Source organism: Canis aureus, chromosome 22, assembly GCF_053574225.1.
Source record: "Canis aureus isolate CA01 chromosome 22, VMU_Caureus_v.1.0, whole genome shotgun sequence".
Classification (NCBI taxonomy): domain Eukaryota; kingdom Metazoa; phylum Chordata; class Mammalia; order Carnivora; family Canidae; genus Canis; species Canis aureus.
The window spans coordinates 20080541-20104202 of record NC_135632.1 but is presented as its reverse complement, the minus strand read 5'-3'; the positions used below and the strand labels follow the sequence as shown (position 1 = coordinate 20104202).

Genomic DNA, 23662 nt, shown 5'->3' with positions numbered 1-23662 from the left:
AAAGATGCGGTGTGTGTGTGTATGTGTGTGTGTGTGCATGTGTATATATATGTCTTTGTGTGTATATACATATGGACTACTATTTAGCCATCAAAAAAATGTAATCTTGCCATTTGCAACAATGACATGGGTGGAACTAGAAGATATGCTAAGTGAAGTAAGTCAAATAGAGGATCATGGGAGAAGAGACGGGAGAAAAAAACGGAAAAAAATCAGAGGGAAACAAACCTTAAGAGGCTCTTAGTCATAGGAATCAAACAGAAGGTCGCTGGAGGGAGGGAGGTGGGGGGACAAGGTAACTGGATGATGGACATTAAGTAGGGCATGTGATGTAATGAGCACTGGGTATTATAGAAGACTGATGAGTCACTGACCTCTACCTCTGAAACTAATAATACATAATATGTTAATTAATTTAAATAAAAATTTAAAAACCATGAGAGAAGAAATCAAAAGGAAAATTAAGAAATATCTTGAACTGAATGAAATTGAAAGCATGTCAGAATTCATGGGGTGCTGCTAAAGCTGTACTTAATAAGCTTAGCATGTTTATAGATAACATGATCAGTATACAAAAATCAATTTTCTTTCTATATAATAGCAATAAACAATTAGAAATTGAAATTTTAAAAATACCATTATAATACCACCCAAAAATATTAAATGCTTAGAGATGAACCTGACAAAAGGTGTGTAAGACATGCATGCTAAATACAGCAAAACATTGCTGAGAGGAATTAAAATAAGATTTATATAAATGGAGAGAGAGGTGTTCTTTATGGGTGGAGGACTTGATATTGTTAAGATGTCAATTCTGTATTAACTTTGACTCTTAGAACCATAGTAATGTTCAAATACTCTCCCTCCAAGAAATAAGTAATGAATTAAAACCAATCTGGACCTGTGGGAAAGAAACTCAGAATAAAATAATAAGCAGTAACAAACTGTACTGAATTATAACTGCATTAAAGAGGATAAAGGAAGAACAAGAGAGGGCTAACCTGAGTAACTGTGGAAAGCAGTATTTTAACTGGATACTGTAAGACCAGAGACAAAAAGAACTATACACTAATACCATACTCTGTTTAGTAAATTTGTTTCTCAATGGAATATGGGTTGGGAATTCTGTTAAGGTTACAAAGGAAAGAGAAGGTTAGAATGAACCTTGTGGTATAGTATTAGATTCCATTATCTATATGATTACATAGTTTTTAGTATATATAGGTAAAGATAGAAATTTAAGTGTGTATGTTTGGATTAGTATAGAGGAGTTCCCCCCACCCTTGTATGCAGTTTTAGTTATTCACGGTCAAATGCAGTCTAGAAACAGATGATCCTCCTGACATAACATCAGAAGGTCAATAGTAGCCTAGGGCTACATCACAATGCCTGCTCCATTTGCCTCACTTCATCTCATCATGTAGACGTTTTTTCATCTCCTATCACAAGAAGTAAAAGGGTGAGTACAGTACAATGAGATATTTTGAGAGACAGAAATCACATTTGCATAACTTTTATTGAAATATATTATAATTGCTACATTTTAATATTGTTAACTCTCGGGCAGCCCTGGTGGCGCAGCGGTTTAGCGCCGCCTGAAGCCCCAGGCGTGATCTGGAGACCCTGGATCGAGTCCCACATCAGGCTCTCTACATGGAGCCTGCTTCTCCCTCTGCCTGTGTCTCTGCCTCTCTCTCTCTCTCTGCATCTCTATGAATAAAAAAATAAAAAATGTATTTAAAAAAAAATAATAATATTGTTAACTCTCTTACTATGGCTAATTTCTAAATTAAACTTTTTCATATGTATAAGAAAAAATGTGTATAAGAATATAGGGTATATGTATTTGTAGGTAGGTATGTATACCTATGTATAATGTGTAGAGGGTTCAGAACTATTTGCAATTTCAGGCATCTGCTGGGAGTCTTGGAACATATCCCCTGTAAATAAGGGGAGACTGCTGTACATATCTGTATTCCTAGTTCTTCCTGCTAAGAGGGTCGAGGAGCAATGACACCCTAATGATAATGTACCCATATTTCTAAATGGTTTTTAAATATCATTTTCCAGTAAAGGAACCAGGACTATTTGAGAAAAAAGTTGGTTCCAGGGCTGGAACAAGGAAAATATAAGATGAGCGTGGACCATCTTATGATACCAGAAAATATAAAAGTGCTCACAAAAGGATAGAGCATGTCAAGAGGACACAGTGGCCAACCTGACAGTGGCCAGAGAAAGATCAATTTGAGCAACAAAATAAATAATGATAGTGTTGGATTGTAACCCTTAGAATAAAATAAATACCCATGAGTCTATACTGATATGACTTGAACAAATAAATACATGGGAGAGGAGGAATAGCTCCTCCTTACAGAAGAATTCCAGTTATTCAACATAGAAAGAATGAGAAAAATACAAAATCACTATTCGATAAGCACCACAGTATAAATATCACAATCAGGTTCCACAAATGACTGGTGAAATCAGGGGCACCAGGGGTGTCTGTCAGTTAAGTGCCTTTGGTTCAGGTCATGATTTCAGGTTCGTGAGATCAAGCCCATGTTGGGTTCTGTGTTGACCATGAAGCCTGTTTGGGATTCTCTCTTTCCCTCTGTCTGCATCTACCCACTTGTGTTGTCTCTCTCTCTTTAAAAAAAAAAAAAAAAAAAAAAAGTCAAAACCATGAAGTACAAGAGCAAGGAACTGTCAAAGATCAGGAGAGACCAGTTAGACACAGAAACTTAAATGCATCAACAAAAGGCAATCTCTGCAGCCCTGGTGGCTCAGCGGTTTAGCGCCACCTTCAGCCCAGAGCGTGATCCTGGAGACTCAGGATCGAGTCCCACATCAGGCTCCGTTCATGGAGCCTGCTTCTCCCTCTGCCTGTGTCTCTGCTTGTGTGTCTACCTCTCTCTGTGTGTGTCTCTCATTAATAAATATTTTTTTTTAAAAAAAGCAATCTATGGAATAGGAGAAGATATTTACAAATGACTTATCAGATAAAGGGCTAGTATCCAAAATCTATAAAGAACTTATCAAACTCAACACCCAAGAAACAAAAAATCCAGTTAAGAAAAGGGCAGAAGACATTAACAGACATTTCTCCAAAGAAGACATACAAATGGCCACCAGACACATGAAAAATGCTCCACATCACTTGGCATCAGGGAAATACAAATCACAACCACAATGAGATACCACCTCACACCGGTCAAAATGGCTAAAATGAACAAGTCAGGAAATAACAGATGTTGGGGAGGATGTGGAGAAAGGGGGAACCCTCTTACATTGTTGGTGGGAATGCAAATTGATGTAGGTATTCTGGAAAACAGTATGGAGTTTCCTCAAAAAGTTAAAAATAAAGCTGTCCTACCACCCAGCAATTGTACTACCAGGTATTTATCTGAAGGATACAAAAATAGTTACTTGAAGGGGCACATGCACCCCATCGTTTATAGCAGCAATGTCTACAATAGTCAAATGATGAAAAGAGCCCAGATGTCCATTGACAGATGAACAGATAAAGAAGTGATGTATATGCAGAATGGAATATTACTGCGCCATCAAAAAAATGAAGTCTTGCCACTTGGAATGACATGGATGGAACTGGAGGGTATTAATACAAAGTGAAATAAGTCATTCAGAGAAAGACAAATACCATATGATTTCACTTGCGTGGAATTTAAGAAACAAAGCAGATGAACATAGGGGAAGAGAATATAAAATAATATAAAAACAGGGAGGCAAACCTGAGACTCTTAACTATAGGAAACAAACTAAGGGTTGCTAGAGGGGAGGTAAGTAGGGGGATGAGTGATGAGTTTTAAGGAGGGCACTTGATGTAATGAGTACTGGGTGTTATATGCAACTGATGAATCACTGAACTCTACCCCTGAAACCAATAATACAGTATATATGGTAACTAAATTGAATCTAAATAAAAATTTTTTTAAAAAAGAACTAAATGCAGCATAGGATCCTGGAACAGAAAAGGACACTACAGGAAAAGCTAGTAAAATTTGAATAATGTCTATAGTATTGTATCAGTGTTCGTTTCCTAGTTTTGATCATTGTACTATGGTTTGTAAGTTGTTACCATTATGGGAAGCTGGGAGAAGGGCATAGGAAATCTCTAATATTTTTGTAGCTTTTCCATAAGTCTAAAATGATTTCCAAATAAAAAGTTAAATAGTAAGGTCCATTGGGGAGGCAAAACGTGGTCTTGGAACCACGTTCGCTGAGCAGCCATGGGGCCTCCTGGGGGGAAGATCAACCGGCCCCGAACGGAGCTGAAGAAGAAGCTGTTCTAGCGCTGGCGGGTGTTGAACCGGGAGAGGCGACTGAAGCATCGGGTAGTCGGGGCTGTGATAGACGAAGGGCTGATCACACGGCAACACTTGAAGAAGCGGGCGTCCAGTGCCTGTGCCAACATTACTCTCTCTGGGAAGAAGCGCAGAAAGCTCCTCCAGCAGATCTGGCTGGCCCAGAAAGAGAAAGCAGCCATGGAAGTGGAAGCCCCCACAAGGCCAGTCAGGACTAGTGGACCACAGCCCAAGCAGCAAAAGAAGACAAAAGCACCCCAGGATATAGACATGGAGGACCTTGGAGATGAGAGGGGAATCTCTCACCCCTTCCACTAGAAGATTCTCAGCTGGAGCCAGAAAGACTCTAGTTGTTCAGAGGACTTTGGAGAAGGCATTGCCCCTTTTCATTCTCCCCAGACTCCTCTTCCTTCATGGCTTAGCGACCTGTCATGGAGGGATATGTTAAGAGGAAGAGGGTGGTGAAGAAAGACTGGAGAACGGGGCCCCCTTGCAGTCAGCTCCACTTGTAATAAAGTTCTAGAGTTCTCTTAAAAAAAAAAAAAAAAAAAAAAGAAGGTCCATTTGTTTGATACTGTGTTGGTAGATATGGATAGCTAACTGTTCTGAAGAATCAAAAGAGATATAATTGATGTCTGCCCATTTATAACTAGGTCATTAATAGATTATATCCATGTTGGCACTGCTGCTGCCTCTGGTTGTTAAATTAACAGTAATTATCTCCAGTAGATTCTCTAGATTCACTCAAAGTGGTTTAAAAATCTAATTAGAAAATAAAAATGGTATTTCGGAGTTTTAAATTCTAACAGTCTTTCATGAAAATAAGATAGCAGACTTTAAAATAAAATTAAATCCATTAAATAAGATTTGTCCACCCAGTTATTTTGATGGACATTAACTGATTCACAGAATTTAACATAAATTTCAAACTACTTGGCTACATGGCTGGTTTTTTTCCTCAGAAATTTCCTATGTCTCTAGGTTAAAAAGAATCATTGTAGTTGGCTTGATCATCTTTTCTGTGTAAATTTCTCTCAACAGTCCCTAGGGGTGAATTTCCCTGACATGCCTTGACATGTTAGAATTTCTGTTATGTACCTCTAAGATATTTGATTCACAATTCACCAAATATAGCTAAATTAAAATGCTAATGTCTTATTCAAGTATACTAGCATATCAAAAAGCATACATAAGTATGCATGTAATAAAATTTGAATTTAATAGTCTCAAATTTTAAGTGCATTGTTCAGTGTCCTAAAAATAACAGGTTTGCTCAACTGGCTATTCTACAAGAAGGAAAAATTCTGTTGGCATGTTTGTTTTCCTGTTTTGTTTTTTGGTATGCTTGTCAATTTAGTTTTGTTTTTAATCTTCTTCAGGATGTGGTGGATACACACCCTGGCCTCACGTTCTTGAAAGATGCTCCAGAATTCCACTCCCGCTACATCACCACGGTAGGCTGAATCTTCTTTTTTCTTAATAAAGATCTATAAGTCTCCTTTTTTATCACTGTCCAGCATCCAGGTTTTCTTATCTTTGTGCAAAAGGTAACATGGGCTATAATGATTATTTTAAGTGAAAGGAAGGTACAGTAAAATTGAATTCATTATTTATATCTACTTTTCTTCTTATAAGTACAGAATTAGAGTGATATATTCATTCTGTCTTGTCTTCCGAGGTACACTTTTTGCTTTGTTATTAATATTGATATCCAGTCGATATTGAGCATTTGCAAATAATATTGAAAAGAATATTCAACAGCCTTTCCCAGAAAAAGATGTGTCTTTCCCAGAAAAAGATGTGTTTCAAATTTAGAACTGGAAATGGTAATGAGAAATAGCTTACATATAGTCAGAAAACAAATCATATAAGAGTTTAACAGAGCACAATCACAATCTCCCATTTTGTGAAGTGTTCTCTTTCCCTGTTTCTTATGCATAGCTTCATTTGACCAGTCACAGGCAAAGCATGAATTATGAGTCAGAGCACACAGGCCTGCAGTGCACATTGCAGCCACATCCAGCATTCTTTGCCCTAGCTCCCAGATTATCTTTGGAGGAATTCCAAAGATGAGCCCTAGGACAAACCACAGTCACTCAAATGAGTTAGCCCTTGCGTCTGGCTCACATCCTCCATTAATATTACAGAGCAATCACCTCTGAAGAAAACCCTCTCATTCTTAGGGTAGTTTTTGTTGGCCATGAATTTGTTGGGTTCTGTCAAGTTACAGAATATTACCGTTCTTTTTCTCCTTTCAGAACTTCATTCATGGCTTTTACATTGGCTCTCTTCTGTTGTAAAACTTTGTAAGTCTTTCTGTGAGCCAGAAGGTGTCACTGTCTTCTAAGAAGTTATTTTTGCCTGTTAACTATACCTTTGTACTAAATCACTGCCACCACAGTCACCCTTGTTTCTCACATGGATTAATTCTAATTGGACTCCCTGCTTATGCCTTCATTGCCCTATAGTATAGTCTCCACAAAGCAGAGTAATCCTTTAAAAATAAGTCAGATCATATCACTCCTCTGTTCAAACTCTCCAGTGGTTTCCCATCTCAGAGGAAAAGCCTAAGTCCTTGTTAAGACTCCCCATAATCCTCCCACACCCGCCCCTTACACACATACCTTTACAACTTCTGCACTCTCATCTCTCCTACTACCCTGCCCCTCACTTACTGTGCTTGGTCACAGCTAATAATTCTGTTATTTAACATCTTTTCTAAGAATAAATTACAATAAAAAAGTCCTCTAGAGAGCATTTTTCCTCACTGTTCCTGGAACAGACCAACACCACCTCTGCCTCAGGTGTTTTTTACTTCCTCTGCCTGAAATGCTCTTCTTATGGATTTCCACATGATTTTCTCTTTCATTTGCTTCATCCAGTTACATGACCAGATATTCCCTTATTAGTGGGGCCTTCCCTGAACATTCTTTGCCTTCTTCACCCTTCTCCCTCTGCCTCTCTCTCATACTCTCTATTCAGCCATTCTGCTTTATTTTTCTTCTTTGCTCTTATGTCATCTTATATTTTAAATTTTTTAATTTTAAATTCTCTTCTGGATGATAGAAACTCCACTGGAGCAGGGAATTTGTCTATATTTTCCACTACAATATCTCAAATACCTAGAATAATGTCTAGCACATATTAGATACATAGTATTTATTGAGTAAATGAATGAAATTATTCATGCTTCAGAATTCTGCATATTAACTCTGGCTTCAATTCCATATGGAATTATTGGATTCTGATTGTTGATTGTTTTATAAACTCAGGGTATGTTAATAGCATAATTGAAAATCTTAAGAGCTAGGAAAGATCTTAGAGATAATCCAGCCCAACCTTCTACCAATTCAGAAAATGCTCTCTACAGAGGAACTTTCTATTGAAATTTATTTTGTTAGCTATATTTACACTGGAAAGATAGAGCACCAATTATGCATACAGCAAAAAGAAATTACTACCCAAATAAGAGAATGCATGTAAAGTTTACTTCATATTCTCCTTTATTTCCAGAGACAAGTTGGCATTTGAGTAATAAGTCTCTTGATACTGAATGAAAACGAAAATTGGAAATACTAGCAAATTATAGTCCTTGAGTTTGCAGTTTTGCATGCCATGCAAAGAAATTGCCAATGAATAAAAAACTTCGCTTTTCCTAGCTGGCATATGCTGACTTTTGAGGGAAATGGTGCTCACATGAGTTTTTAAAATAAGCAATGAGATTGAAAATATTCTTTGTGACACTGGCGCTGGCAGCAAAGACATTTCACTGGATGCTCAGATGGTGGTGTCTTAGTGACATATTCAATGTCTTGATTGGCCTGAAGCCATCACTTCAGGCTGAAATGCCAGGGTTTTAATTGTTGAGGACAAGGTACTGATATTTCCTGAGATGACTAAACTGTGGTAGAGATTGCTCATCACTAACGGCTTGACTCCTTCCCTTTGAGAACTTTTCCTCTTAATAGAAAAAGGAAGAAATTTGTATTTAGATAGATTTTAAGATCCAAACTATCAAGTCATCTAGAGATCCCTTGGTTAAAAAAAAAAAAAAAAAAAAAAAAGTCAGGTTTCATTCCACTCACTGGTAGTAAACAATTATTCTTAATAGTATTTTAATTAATTAATTAATTAACTATTTTTAAAATTGTGATTAATTTCCTTTTTATTTACCTAAAAGTGGTAGAAACAAATTAGGGGGAAAAACTAGGGTAATTGATGTAAAACCAAGCAGCTACATGTTCTCACCACTAGATGGTGCCCTTACCTCAATAAGCTAAAATGCTGAATCAGTAATGTGGAAACCAATAAATGTGCTGATGAAGTGGGGCGACTGAATAAAGAGATTTAGGCTATTAGGTAAGTTACAAGAGGCTAAAAATAGGAAATGTTTAACAGTCAAACGTTTGTGAATTTTAAAAATTCTGTCAAAAAACTGAATAACAAAATAAAAAAAATACAGATTAAAGTTTTATAATTTTAAGTGTAATACAGTACCTCTATAAATAATATAAAATATTTGAAAAATATATAAATATAAAATTTTGGTAGATAGGAAAAAGACTTTAAAATAAATTTATACTCAAGATCAAGTAATAAAGATAAAAATCTAATCATGTTCAATATAGAAAATTTTGGTGTAATGATATGTATTGAAATTGACTTTTACTTGAGAGAGGAGTCATGAAACCATGATAAATGGTATTATTACTGTTTATATATATATAATTTCTGTGCTAAAAATCTTCCATCTTTTTTATATAAACTTCTGCCAAGCTAGTGTTAAGAATATACTGTTGATTAGGACACATTCTCTGCCCTGAAGCACCCCAGTCGGAGTCTGAGTGATAGGAACCAATAGAAAAATTAGACACCAGCTAGTCCCAGTTCAAATCTAATGCAGAAATCCTATCAACTTCTGCCTAAATTTTTGTGGTGAGAAGAAACCTTACTATTTCAGACGACCCATTGCTTCACGGCATGAATTTTAGGAAACTCTTCCTTATAGTAAAGAATTTAAGTATAAGGACTATCTATCCAGTAGTTTAAGTCCTGCTTTCTGGTGCAACACAGAACAAGTCAACCACTTCTTCTACCTGGTAGTCAGCCATTCAGATCATGGTCACATGTACACTCTAATCTTATTTTTTCCTCAAGAGTAAAAGTCACTAAATTAGTACTATCTTGTTAGTAATTTTGAATGTAGTTACCCTTTTCTGCTTTGTTTTCTACACATTTTATATGCTATATATAAATCATAGAGAATAGTACTATGTGAAATACTAATTAGAGACCTTTCTTGGGTTGACATCCATCTGCTATTTACAACTCCGAAGAGAGTTATTCAGCTAGCTATGACTCCAACCCTTATGTCTCTATCACAGGTATAATATGAAAGTCTTTGTTACACGCGTCTCAAACCTCATTAATTTATCACATAATTTTCTAAGGAAGACATACAAATGGCCAACAGGTACATGAAAAAGTACTCAACATTACTCATCCTCAGGAAAATGCAAATCAAAATCATGATGAGATATCACCTCACACCTGTTAGAATGGCTGATAACAAAAAGACAAGAAAATAACAAGTGTTGGCAAGGATGTAGAAGAAACTCTTGTGCACTGTTGGTGGAAATATAAATTGGTGCAGCCACTAGGAAAGCAGATGAAGTTGCTCAAAAATTAAAAATACAACTACCAAATGATGCAGCAATTCCACTGCCAGGTATTTATCTAAAGAAAACAAAAAATATTAACTCAAAAGATCAGTGTATCCCCATGTTCATTGCAGCATTATTTGCAGTAGCCAAAATATGAAAACAACCTAAGTGTCCTTCAATGGATGAATAAAGATTTGGTATGTACATACAGTTGACCCTTGAACAACATGAATTTGAACTGCAGGGGCCACTTATATGCAGATTTTTTATAGTACTGCAAATATATTTTCTCTTCCTTATGATTTTAATTTTTTTCTTTTTTTCTAGCTTTATTGTAAGAATACAGTAGATAATACATATATAATGTACAAAATATATGTTAATTGTTTATGTTATTGGTAAGGTTTCCAGTCAGCAGTAAGCTATTAGTAGTTAAGTTTTGGGGGAGTCAAGTTTTATATGAATTTTTGACCATACAGGGCCAGGGTTGGCATGAAATCTTGCCATTTGCAACAACATCGATCGACTTTTGAAGACATTATGCTAAATGAAAAAGGTCAAAGACAAATACTATATGATCTCTCTCATGTGGAATCTTTAAAAAAAACAACAAACAAAAACCAAGCTAGGTAAAGAAAACAGATTGGTGGTTGCCAGAGGCAGGGCGTGGATGTAGGCAGAATGGGTGAAGAGGGAGTCAAAAGGTACAAACTTCAGTTATAGAATAAATAAGTCATGGGGACATAAAGTACAACATGGTGACTGTAGTTAATACTATACATATATATGTATGTATATATATATGTATATATACATAAAACTAATGCTCCATATAATACAGTAATATAAATATATTGCATATTTGAAAGTTTCTAAGAGTTCTCATGACAAGGAAAAGAAAATTCCATAACCCTATATGGTAGCAGATGTTAAGTAGACTTATTGTGGTGATCATTTTGCAATATATACAAATATTAAATCATGTCATACACCAGAAACTGTTATAATATATGTGAATTATTCCTCAAATAAAAAATATATCAAGCAATTATTAACTACTTGTTATATGCAGAGCATATATCAGAGCATCATATCAGGCACTGGGATGCAAGTCAAGAAAGACCTGATATGTTGGAGTTTGGAGGTGATGATGGTCAGGTGCACCAGTATTTAGAATATAACCACAGGATGAACTGAAGGAGACTCACATGACAGTTGGAACACAGAAAATAGAGCTCTACTCCAGTCCCTGTTCTGGCACTTCCTGTGGAGTTGGCAGTTGAGCTAGATCCTGAAGGGTTAGGAATTATCACGGCTATAGGATAAGGAAAGCTAGACAGCAGAAATCTGAGCCTTCATTCTGAGGCTGGTTTTTCCCTGCTCTGTTTGAGAATCACTCTCTGCTAAGGAATCCAGAAGGGGAATGGTGATTTAGTCCCTCATTAGGCCTACTCATTGGATAGATGTCCAGATGTCTTCCCTTTTTTGTCCTTGCACTAAAATAACTTTTAAAAAGGACCTAGCCTCTTCCATGATAAAATCACCAAGGATACAGGATTTCTATTAGACAGTCAAAATTAAAGGCAATGTGCCAAGAAATCTGCTTATATTGAACACTGGGTGTTATATTTAAGTGATGAATCACTAAATTATACTCCTGAAACAAATATTGCCTTATATGTTAACTAACTAGAATTTAAATAAAACCTTAAACCAAAACAAAACAAAACAAAAATGCTTAAAATTGCTCTTTTCACTACTGCTTCCTTTTGGAGAAAAAAAAAACAAAATTAGCGGGTGAAAGGGAAATTAAATAGGTACGCATAACCCCAGGTGAAATTGTTAAGAATACACTGTGGCTTCCTCCCTGCAGGGTGGCAACCTTATTTTCCTTCTCCAGTCCTCCACTACACCACAACACATGTCATTGATCTCAGACACATTTGTTGCTACCCATTCCCTCCTCTCTCATCCTGTCCGGTCTTCTCTAGAGTTTCACATCTGTTGTTAAAGTCTTTAGAACACTAGCTGATTCCAGAATTGCTCATTCTGTTAGGACTCAGTATATGAGTTATCCCAGGTGTATTTGAGTTTCCAGAAAGAGTCTGGAAGACTAGAAGTCTTTAAGAATCCAGTGAGTAAAAAAAAAAAAAAAAAGAATCCAGTGAGTAAGGCTATAATAGCCAGAATAATGCCCCCTTGAATTGCACTATGTTAGCAGCCATTCTTATGACCCACCAGTTGTTAAGCCAACTCACTGTGTGTTTCCCTCCTCATTTGCCTTTCCAGAACATCCAGCCCAATAAGCACTGCTTGAATCACTGTATAAGATGAGAGGTAAACAAAGTGACATGTAGTAGCTGGGAAATGCAGGCTCATGAGCAAAGAATATCTTTTTATTCTTCTTAGAATTATAGGGGACACGGGTATAGATTTTAAAATACGGTATTAGTTTTTATTAGAAATTACACTTGACATAATCAGAAAACCAAAACATAGCTTGGTTCAAGATACATTCATAAAATGGCCTTTGGTGAAGTAATAGATATCTTCAGTGTTTTTATTTGGTTTGTTTTCCTTTTGTGGAACCAGGTTATTCAGAGAATATTCTACACAGTCAACAGATCTTGGAGTGGAAAAATAACTTCGACAGAGATAAGAAAAAGCAACTTTTTGCAAGTATGTCTCTCATTGAAATTCATATATAAAGAGCAAATTAAATAATCTTACTTCATTTAACAAGTATTTGAGTGCTTATTGTATGCAAAGTATTTCCGCTACTTTCAGTCATTAAGCATTTCAGATATCTGGGATGTGTTGGGGAGAACAAAGATGAATAACAAGAGATTTTTATAGCAAGGCAGACAGACTAAAAGAAAAGTGCACACCTGACGAAAATTTCCACAGAAGTGCATAACAAATATACAGAGAAGGCCTCACAGAAGGACTGACATGTAATCTTGACTTGGAGGATGTCAGAAGTTTATCAAAATCAAAAATTAGGAGATTCCAGATAGAGGAATAGCATAAGCAAAGGCTCAGAAGCATGAGAGGGTGGGCAGTCTAAGAGCATAGTCTAAAGTGGCCAGAGGCTCTGCAGAGTGACCAATGATACGGCCCGAGGGGTGAGATGGGCTGGGTTAGGAAAGGTCTTTCGAAAGGAATAAAGGAATTTCAGCTTGATCCTTTCAGCAGCGACTCTTTATTCAGCTCCTACTGGAGTGGAGAAAAATACTAAAAAGTCCTTTTAAGAAAGAATACATTTCATTCAATTAATTTATTCATTTTTACCAAATGAGAGAGAAAGTATTGACCACTAGTGGGAGCTTTTTATTGAGGTAATCTTCATGCCTTGTTGTTTAGGCTGCCATTAACCTAAAGGAAGAATTGTTCATACTTGAAAGGAAAGGAAATATTTTATTTTCAATGAGTCATACTAAATGAAGCTTAGGCTAATAATACAACCTTATGTACTCTTTATTTTTCCCTGTCTTTATCTGGGACAAAGTAATGAAGACTTGCAAAATTAGCAGCCCATAATCCATATACAAACCTTTTTTATTCTAAAATGAATAGTAATCATCACAGTCATTGTTAATATTTATGGAACACCTAGTGCCTGCCTCTCTCAGTAGGTAACATGGGATGGGTTGAGATGGCAATAATTCCATAAAAGAGGCCTTACACCTTAAGAATGGCAATCCTTCACATTCCTGAAGCATATCAGAGATTATAAGTTTTTGGCATTATTATAATCCCTGTTTTTTAACTGATGGTAAAATTTGAGGCGCAGATATGGTTGAATGATTTATAAGAGCACATAGCGAGTAAGTGCCCGAACTTAGTGTCTTCCTAGAACAGGATTTAATTGTTTCCCCTCTTTCCTACCCTTCTACTCTTCCTATTAGAGAATTATTCACAAATGTATGCTCATGATTTATATGCTCATAATGCATTCAGATAACAGGAACATAACTGGAATAATCAGCAGAAGTCACTATCTCTTCACCCTGCCATTTCATTCCCTTTCCCAGAGGTAACCCATCCATATATTCTGTGATTTTATTCCCTTGTATGCTACATGGAGTAAACAGTTTTATTCTGTATGGCTGCTTTTTTTTTTTTAATATATGAGATCATTCTGTTAATTTTGGGTTTTTTCACTAACAGCATATCTTAACATTCTTTTCATTTCCATGCATATAAATCTCTCTCATTCTTTTAGCTGCTGCATAATCTGTGGCATGGCTCTACCATAACTAAATTACATAATCCCTTATAGAGGAAGTGTAAGTCATTTTCATGGTTTTCCTATTTGTAATGATGCAGTGAACATCCTTGTGCTTTCCTCCTGTGTGTATGAGGGGAAAATCCTGGATCAGATGGTATGTGCATTTTCAGGGTGTTTTTTTTTTTAAGATTTTTTATTTTTTAAGTAATTTCTACACCCAACATGGGGCTAAAAACCACAACCCTGAGATCAAGATTTGCATGCTCCACCGACTGAGCCAGCCGGGTGCATTCAATTTCATAGATCCTGCCAACTTAGCCTCCTAAAAACCTGTACTTGTTCATACTTACACATTCACCAACAGCAAAGTTACTAGTCTTTTTCATTTTATGATAATCCAGTAGGTGAAAATGAGAGCTCCTTTCAAGATTTATTTTATTTTTTTAAAGAGTTTTTATTTATTAATTCATAAGAGACACAGAGAGAGGGGCAGAGACATAGGCAGAGGGAGAAGCAGGCTTCCTGCAGGGAACCTGATGTGGGACTCGATCTCAGCAGGTCACAACCTGAGCTGAAGGCAGATGCTCAACCACTGAGCCACCCAGGTGCCCCTCAAGATTTGTTTTATTGTACATATTCTGCTTTATACATGTTAAAGAGCAGTTTATAAAACAAAACATTACAAGCCATGTTTGGAAAACAGAAGAAAAATCATATTTCATCACCCTAATACAACTAATAGCATTTTTGTATATGTTTTTCTAGTCTCATATATGTACAGATTTTAGGATTTTACAGAGTTCTTAGTGTGCATAATGTTATATCCTGTATTTTGCATTTACCACATTATGGTTTTCCTTTGTTTCTCTGTATTCTTTATAACTTTTACTGGCAACACAATCTTTCTTTAAGAAGTTTTGCTATCATTTAATAATTTATATTCTCAACTTGCCAAGACAATATTGGTTTCCCAGTATTTACATTTTGGCACATAATTTTTTATTGAAATAATTTATTTATATTATGAAATAATCACCTTTGTCCTTTATAATGTTTTTCACCTTTAATTTCATTTTATTTTCTAATAATGTTGACATGTTTTCTTTCTGTTAAGATTTAGCTAGTATTTATTTGTCCTTTTTTTTAAAAAAAAAGACCTCCTTTAAATTTTTATTTTAGATTTATCTCTTATGACAGCATATACCTAGATATGTTTGGGAGGGTTGGTTTTTATACTCAATCTGAAAATACTTTAATATGGAGACTTAATTCATTTATCTTTACTGTGATTGTTGATATGTCTGATCTGATTTCTGCCATTTCATTTTGCTTACTCTATTTCTGAAGTTTTTTAATAGCTTCTTTTATCTTTCTTTCTGAATTTTTCATTTCTGAAAACATCTTCATTTACCTGCCCACTTATAATTATAAGAACTGTAAGAATTCTGGGTTCAGAATTACTGATTCTGATGTTTCCCATGGGGGCACACAGTGAGTCAGGGGAGACCCAGGTGTACTTCCAGCTCAGGGCCCTGTAGCTCCATCCCCCATACCTTCTATGCCAGGCTATCACACATCAGCACAATGCTATACATAAGTCATCTTCGTCGTAAACTTGATCTCATTACACAACCAAACCCTATATGTGGATTTCCACTCTACATAATAGAATAGATGCCCACTCTCCCTAATTGTGGAAAGTTAAAAGCAGTGTCAGTTTATGATCATGTAATTCAGCCTTTTGTCTAATTGTTCTAGCTTGCTAGTCTGGGGACCTCTGATGGGCTACAGTCTCCTTGGTAGCAGTCCTTCCCTTTCTGTGCTTTTAAATCCTCCACTGTATCTGAAGCCCTTTGCTAATAAGCATAATACAGAACTCGTAAATGCTTATAGATTGATCATTTGATTAAAGGTCAGAAGAGGCTGCTAAGTTCCTAGTTTGGTACCAAAACCAAAAATTTTAATTCAATTTAAAATAAAATTTTAGGGGATCCCTGAGTGGCTCAGTGGTTTAGCGCCTGCCTTTGGTCCAGGGCGTGATCCTGGAGTCCCAGGATCGAGTCCCACATCAGTCTCCCTGCATGGAGCCTGCTTCTCCCTCTCTGCCTGTGTCTCTGCCTCTCTCTCTCTCTCTCTCTCTCTCTCTCATGAATAAATAAATAAATTATTTTTAAAAATAAAAATAAAATAAAACTTTACTAGACTGCAAAATGGCCAAAGCTGATTTTCATAATTTAAAAATGAACTAATCCTTCTCTTCATACTATTTCAGACTCTAGCCCTTTTGGAAGAAGAGGAAGATATAAACCAAATCACAGATTACTTCTCCTATGAACATTTCTATGTTATTTATTGTAAATTCTGGGAACTAGATAGTGATCATGACCTCTACATCAGCCAGGCCGATTTATCTCGATACAATGACCAGGGTAAGTGTTTTAGAGATGGTAAGACTTAACTGTTTTGAAGAAGGCAAGAGTTATATGAATTGTTATATGAATGAGAGATTCTCATTTCTTAAATTCTTTATCTAATCAAGTCCTCTTTAAAGAGCCAAGAATTTTTATGTGGGAAAAGGTAAAGGTGTCAATTTTTTATTTAGAAGGCAAGTATAGAACAGACTTACAGTATGTAAACAATTAGAGTCTTTGTTTTGATTAATTGGTGAGTTTTTATAGTGACGTTTATTTTCTAATGATGAAGAAGATCTGTACCTATGTAAAGTTTATTTGAAAGAGAATGGGTATACACCCTTATAAATTTCCCATTTTAAGTGTTTATAAACAGCCACGGATGAAAATGTTTCTAAACACTGAAAATGTCAGTGTTTTCCAGGACTCCTAAAAACTTATGTTTTGGAATTTAGTTCCAGAGTTAAGTATTTTCCCTGCAGATGAATTTTTCTTTTATCAGAAAGCAAAAAAATTACATATCACATGATATTATCCCTTTTGCTTCATTTTTACCAGTAGTAAACTTAGAACCTATTACCTGATGATTTAATATTCTTCACCAAGCACCAAAATACATTGGCTCATTCTTTTCTCATAATATCATCCCTCTTCTATTCTTAAATATCTCCTCAGGAACTGCTGATTTTTTTTAATTAGCCTTTAGCCTTTTAGATATAGCAGAGTACAAATCTTAAACAAATGTATTGAGTTTCACTTCTCTTATTTGATATATGTGTGGATTAACTGTTTACATCTTAAGAAAAGGTTCATTCTAATAAATAGTGAAATGGACCATAAGGGAAAGGAGGGAAACTGAGTGAGGAAAAATTAGAGAGGAAGACAAGCCATGAGAGGCTCCTAATTCTACGAAACAAAGAGTTGCAAAGGGGGATCTGGGTGGGGGGATGGGGTAAATGGGTGATGGGCATTCAGGAGGGCACATGATGATCTGAGCACTGGGTGTTATACTGTATGTTGGCAACCTGAATTTAAATAAAATATCTTTTAAGGGATCCCTGGGTGGCTCAGCAGTTTGGTGCCTGCCTTCAGCCCAGGGCGTGATCCTGGAGTCCCAGTTCGGGTCCCACATCGGGTCCCACATTGGGCTCCCTGCATGGAGCCTGCTTCTCCCTCTGCCTCTGTCTCTGCCTCTCTCTCTGTGTCTCATGAATAAATAAATAAAATCTTTTAAAAAATCTTTTAAAATGAAAGAAAGGCTCATTCCATATGGTGTCAAGTTTCATAGAACTTTCCATATATAAGAAAGAGTTCTACCTCTCAGTTCTCAGGTGCCAACTAGGTAGCAAGAGAAAATACTCAAATGTACTTATTTGGTAAACAAGCATTTTAGTACTATACTTCCCTTCTTCAAGTTGTCATAACCTTCCTGTCACCAGAATAGCATAAAAATGGAAATACTCACAGGTGTATCAGGTCAGATTTATTAGCTCTACACTTTCTAATCACCAGTGGCCAGATTATCTGTGTAACACGAGGTCATGTAAAACTTTATAGGCTCTAAAGCAATCTCTCTAGCTGATGTACCATAATTCTAAGTCCCAAAATATTGTATATATACACACATAACAACTTAGTAGAGGCATGTTAAAGTGTTGAAGTCTAGAAAACTAGGCAACTAGACCTGCATGGTGAAGGGGTCACTGAGACTACATAATTGCCAATCCACCAACCTGTCCGAAATCGGACATTATCTTCAATTATAGGCTAAACCTTCCAAATTTAAAAGACTTCAGCTTTGAAATTAAATATCCATGTCTTTACTGTACAGCCCTCTATTTGTCTATATAGTACAAATAATTAGCCCTGTAAACTAATATTCAACAAAGTATAGAGAGTCCTTATATAAGCTTTATGGCCAGGCATGGCCATCCTGACACACGTATTCCCAACAACTTCAGCTAAACTAATTTTACCTTCAGGTTGACTCTACCTAACTCTGTGCAAAAGAATTAGATGCTGGTAGCTACTAACTCTCAAGTGACCTCATCAACTTGTTTTGAAATTGTAGTGTACATGCCATTGCCTTGAGCACTTCTTAAAAGAATAGATTCCTTTCCTCACCAAATCCCTAGGTCTGAGATCTATCGGCATATCCTTTTGTTAAAACTAAAGCCTTTGGTAATTTTAAACCAACAATGGCCTACACTGCTATGGATTCTCTATGATCTGTCATCAAAAGCGCAATATACTATCTTTTTTTTTTTTTTCCGCAATATACTATCTTAAGATAAAATTCTCTCTCTCTCTCTCCCTCTCTCTCTCTCTGAATAAAAGTTACTGATGGAATTTCTCAAAATTATGTTATGTCCTAGACCTTTATGGAATAAGAATATAAGAAAAGTTTATTTGTGGTATGTTTAGGTATCTTCTATAAAATTATACTTGATAGCATTCTCTATCATTTCACTCAGAGTCCCTTATATTAGGAGCTGCTGATCAGTTCCCCTTAAATTTCTTTTTTTTTTTTAATACTCTTATTTTATTTAGTTCCCCTTAAATTTCATGCCAGGATAAAATTTGTCTTGTTTTAGAGGAAAAGTTGTCTTCTTGGCTAACAAGATCAGTACAAATTCTATACATTTTTGTCTTAGCCGTCACGATGTTCAGAACTAACTTGGCACTCAACTACATTAATATATCCCAGCTATCAGGCATAATCATTTACCTGTTCTTTTTCTAATGATTGATTGATTGATTGATTGATTATGCCACCTTAAATTCTTACTTTGAGAAATGTAAATTATACATAGGTAAAAATTTAAATACTCATAACTTCTCATTAAGGAAGATGTTTTAGCTTGTTGCTATTGAAAATAAATTTGCAAAAAGGATTGTCTTTATAGAACATGTTTCTAACTAGCCTCATACCTCTTGTTTACCTTTAGCTTCATCAAACAGAATTATTGAAAGGATATTCTCTGGGGCAGTAACAAGGTAAGAAAAAGCATCTGAGTTTAAAAATGAATTCCACTGGAGGGTATTATGCTGAGTGAAGTAAGTCAGTCGGAGAAGGACAAACATTATATGTTCTCATTCATTTGGGGAATATAAATAATAGTGAAAGGGAATATAAGGGAAGGGAGAAGAAATGTGTGGGAAATATCAGAAAGGGAGACAGAACGTAAAGACTGCTAACTCTGGGAAACGAACTAGGGGTGGTAGAAGGGGAGGAGGGCGGGGGGTGGGAGTGAATGGGTGACGGGCACTGGGTGTTATTCTGTATGTTAGTAAATTGAACACCAATAAAAAAATAAAATAAAATATATTTTGGAAAAAATAAATAAATAAATAAAATAAAAATGAATTCCAGGTAGGGTACCTGGAAGCCACCTGGTGGCTCAGTTGGTTAAGCATCTGCCTTTGGCTCAGGTCATGATCTTAGGGTCCTGGGATTGAGCCCATGTTGGACTTCCTGCTCACTGGGGAGTCTGCTTCTCCCTCTCCCTCTGCCCCTCCTCCTGTTCGTGCTCTTTCTCTTTCTCAAATAAATAAATCTTATTAAAAAAAATGAATTACAGGTAGCACTATCACAAGCGCATTTTAGCATGGTTTCCTGCATACCACAGCTTCATACAAGACAGTAGTAGTAATTCTTTAATTTATGGGCATTATCCCTTTACCTTAATATAGATAACAGTATTTGAACCTGGTGATTATTTGCATTCAAATTGGAAACCAGACTTCTTTCTTCACACCTGCACAAATGTCTTCTGTTTTCACCCTCTAGGCCTTTGCAAAAAATATAGGCAATGGAAGGGATGCTCTTTATAAGGTTTCCAGCCTTCTAATTTTTCTTTGACTGAATTTCCTTTTTTTTTTTTTTTTTTTTTTTTTTTTTTTTTTTTTCTTTGACTGAATTTCCAAAGAAAGATATTGCTTTATTTCTTAGTCTGTCATCCTACTAAATTTATCTGAGTAATTGCTCAGGAAACTTTATAACCCTGTGTTTTCTTCAGGGGTAAAACAGTGCAGAAAGAGGGAAGAATGAGCTATGCAGATTTTGTTTGGTTTTTGATCTCTGAGGAAGACAAAAGGAACCCAACCAGGTATGACTTTTTTTTTTTTTTTAATTTAAAATCAGTTAGCATATACTATATTATTAGTTTCAGAGACAAGAGTTTAGTGATTCAGCCAGGTATGACTTCTAAGTTTCCTTTGCCAGGAATGTTAAAACACTTAAAGAAAGCTTGAAAAAGTCATGATGTATACTCAATAGATGCCATCTTGACCTAGGAGTACCAAGATGAATTAGACTTAGTCTCTGCCTCAGATTGAATCCATAGTCACAGCATATCAAGAGAAGTGTTTTTACCCCCAGAAACAAAGGTGAAGTGACATGTGAGCTGGCCCTGGGGGTTAAGCAGGATAGTAAGCCTTTATACAGAATGTGGGAATACATATTGTGAGTTTTCATTGTTTTATGATCTTCATGGTTCAGTAGTAAATGGGAAAGGGAAAGAAGCAAATTGTGAGTGACTGATAAATTAGAATCATCTCTCCCTTTCCTTTGTACTCTCAAACATACCTTGATTTGTGATCATGAACATACACATCTGTCTCTTGCAACTAGTCTCTTGTTTAAGCCAAAACTGTTGGTCCCTCTTTTCTATTTATTCCCAGCTTGTGTTAACACAGTGCCCAGCACATAGTTTGTGCTTAGTACCAAGGAATGGAGAGGCTACAGTCTGTGATGCCTGCTAGTATAACTGACTCAGCTGTCTACATGTTGATTCTAAAAGTTTTCTAAATGTTGGATATATGGTTTGGAATCAATAAAGTAGAAATAAAACTAAGCTATTTCTTAGGCAGCCTATTAGATTATTTTTAAATAACTTTGTTTTCCATTTCAAAGAATATTTTATTGCCCATTATAGACACTTTAGAAAACATAGATAAGCAGAAGAAATAAATTTTAATAATAATTCTAACATTTAGAATAAGACATTATTAAAAGTTGGTATATATTATACAGTCTCTTATATTTTTACATACTTCTTGGACATTTAGATTAGTACCATTGGATTAAGTCTTAATTACCATACATTCTAAAATTTTTATGGAATGCTTTCCAAAACAATAGTTACAGCTAAGTAGTTTTAACATCCACTACTTTTCTCATTAAGATAAACTCCCCCAAATGGAATTGTTAGGTTAAAAGGGTATACACATTTTTAAGGGCATTTATAAAAATTCTTAAGTTGCTCTTTAGAAAAATTGTATAATTTTATACTTTTATCAACAAGGTACTGAGCATATTTCCTATAACCCTACTAAAATTGAATATTATCTGCTTAAAAATAGTTTCCAATTTGATAAATTAAAAAATCAGTATTATTTTACTTTGCATTTCTTTGATTACTAATGAGGCTGAATTTTTTTCATACATATTCAGCCAGTTTTATTTCATTTTAGGCAAGTTGCTTTTCAAGTCTTTTGCTCATTTCTGCTGGGTTAGTTTTTTTATTGTTTTATGACAAATACATATTTTAACTATCTTAAAAATATAAAATATAGTCAAAAACCTTATGAAATTCATTCATAATTCCATGACCCATATTTAGCATTGGTATATATCCTTCTACTCCTTCTCCCTTTCCCTCCCTCCCCACCCTTTCTCCTTCTCTTTTCCCTCCTCCTCCACTCTTTCTCCCTGCATCAAAAGATATACTAAATGATATCAATACTATATAAATTTGTAACACATTTTTTCACATAACAGTACATTTCCATGCCAGTAAGTATGCATCTTTATAATTTGTCATTAGTCCATTATTTTGAAAGTTTCAGTTGTTTCAGTTACATCACCTAAATTTCCAAAGATATGAAGACTATGCGTTTTCCAATCTTTTTCAGTGTTCTATTAATCCTCTCAATCTCAATCTTTTATTTCTCATATTTCCTCAATTATGAAAAAGCTTTCCTCAGGTAATTCTCATCCATGATTTCCTCCTTCTGGAACCCCTATTATCCCACAAGGACAAGTGAAGAGAACTAGAAATGGTAATGAAGAACATGAATAACAAACTCTGTGAACATGTACTTGTTATCTTTTCGTCTCTCAGCATCTTTAGAAAACATAAATTATATAAAGTAATAATTAGGAGAGAGTAGTTTTGGGTTTGTAATATATATAGATGTAATATGTATAATAATAGCACAAAAGGAGGGAAGAAGGAAAAGAGTTACATAGGAATAACATTTCAGTATCTCACTGGCATTAAGTACAAATCTGAAGTAGATTCTAGGAAGTTAAAAATGTACATGGCAAGACCCTAGAGCAACCACTAGAAAATTAACTCAAAACTATATAGCAAAAAAAATCATTAAAGAATTAGAATGTTACACTTAGAAAATACTTAATGTTAAAGAAAGCAGTAAAGGAGAAACAGAGAAGAATGACAAGACAGAAAACAAATAGTAAAATGGCAGGCAAAGGTCCAACTATATCAATAATAACAATTTATAAACGTGAATGGATGGATTAAACATTTCTTTGAAAGGTAGAGATTTTCAGACGACTGGATTTTAAAAAAATATATAATTATATGCTATCTACATGAGAAATATTAGATTTAAAGATTTAAAAGGGAGAAAAAGTGAAAAGGAAATATAAAGATATGTCATGCAAACAAAAACCATAAGAAACTTGGAGTGACTTTATAAATATCAGAGATTGTAGACTTTAATACAAAAATAGTTACTAGAGGATGAAGAAGAAATTTTATCATGTAAAATGTCCAACAGGAAGACACCACAGTTACAAACACATATGCACCTAACAACATTGAACTCTAAAATACATGAAACAAAACTGGCAGAATTGAAAAAATTCAACAATAGTAGTTGAAGACTTACATACCCTACTTTCAGTGATGGATGAAAACGAGGAAGAAGATCAACAAGGTAACAGAAGTCATGAACAACACTACAAACAAAACTATAAACCAAAAAGACCTAACATATCTATAGAAC

General features: G+C 35.3%; 1 protein-coding gene and 1 pseudogene across 6 annotated transcripts in view; both read left to right on the top strand.

Annotated features, from left to right (window-relative positions):
- Positions 1-23662, top strand: part of PPP2R3A (protein phosphatase 2 regulatory subunit B''alpha) — a 193853-nt gene that overhangs the window by 112435 nt on the left and 57756 nt on the right. For all 6 annotated transcript variants that reach the window (XM_077865041.1, XM_077865042.1, XM_077865045.1 and 3 more), the window contains 5 exons: positions 5702-5776; positions 12578-12664; positions 16489-16645; positions 19576-19624; positions 20647-20736. In XM_077865041.1, coding sequence (XP_077721167.1) covers positions 5702-5776; positions 12578-12664; positions 16489-16645; positions 19576-19624; positions 20647-20736 — 458 coding nt within the window. The remainder of the gene's footprint in view (positions 1-5701; positions 5777-12577; positions 12665-16488; positions 16646-19575; positions 19625-20646; positions 20737-23662) is intronic.
- LOC144293850 (uncharacterized protein C11orf98 pseudogene) lies at positions 4233-5105 on the top strand (annotated as a pseudogene).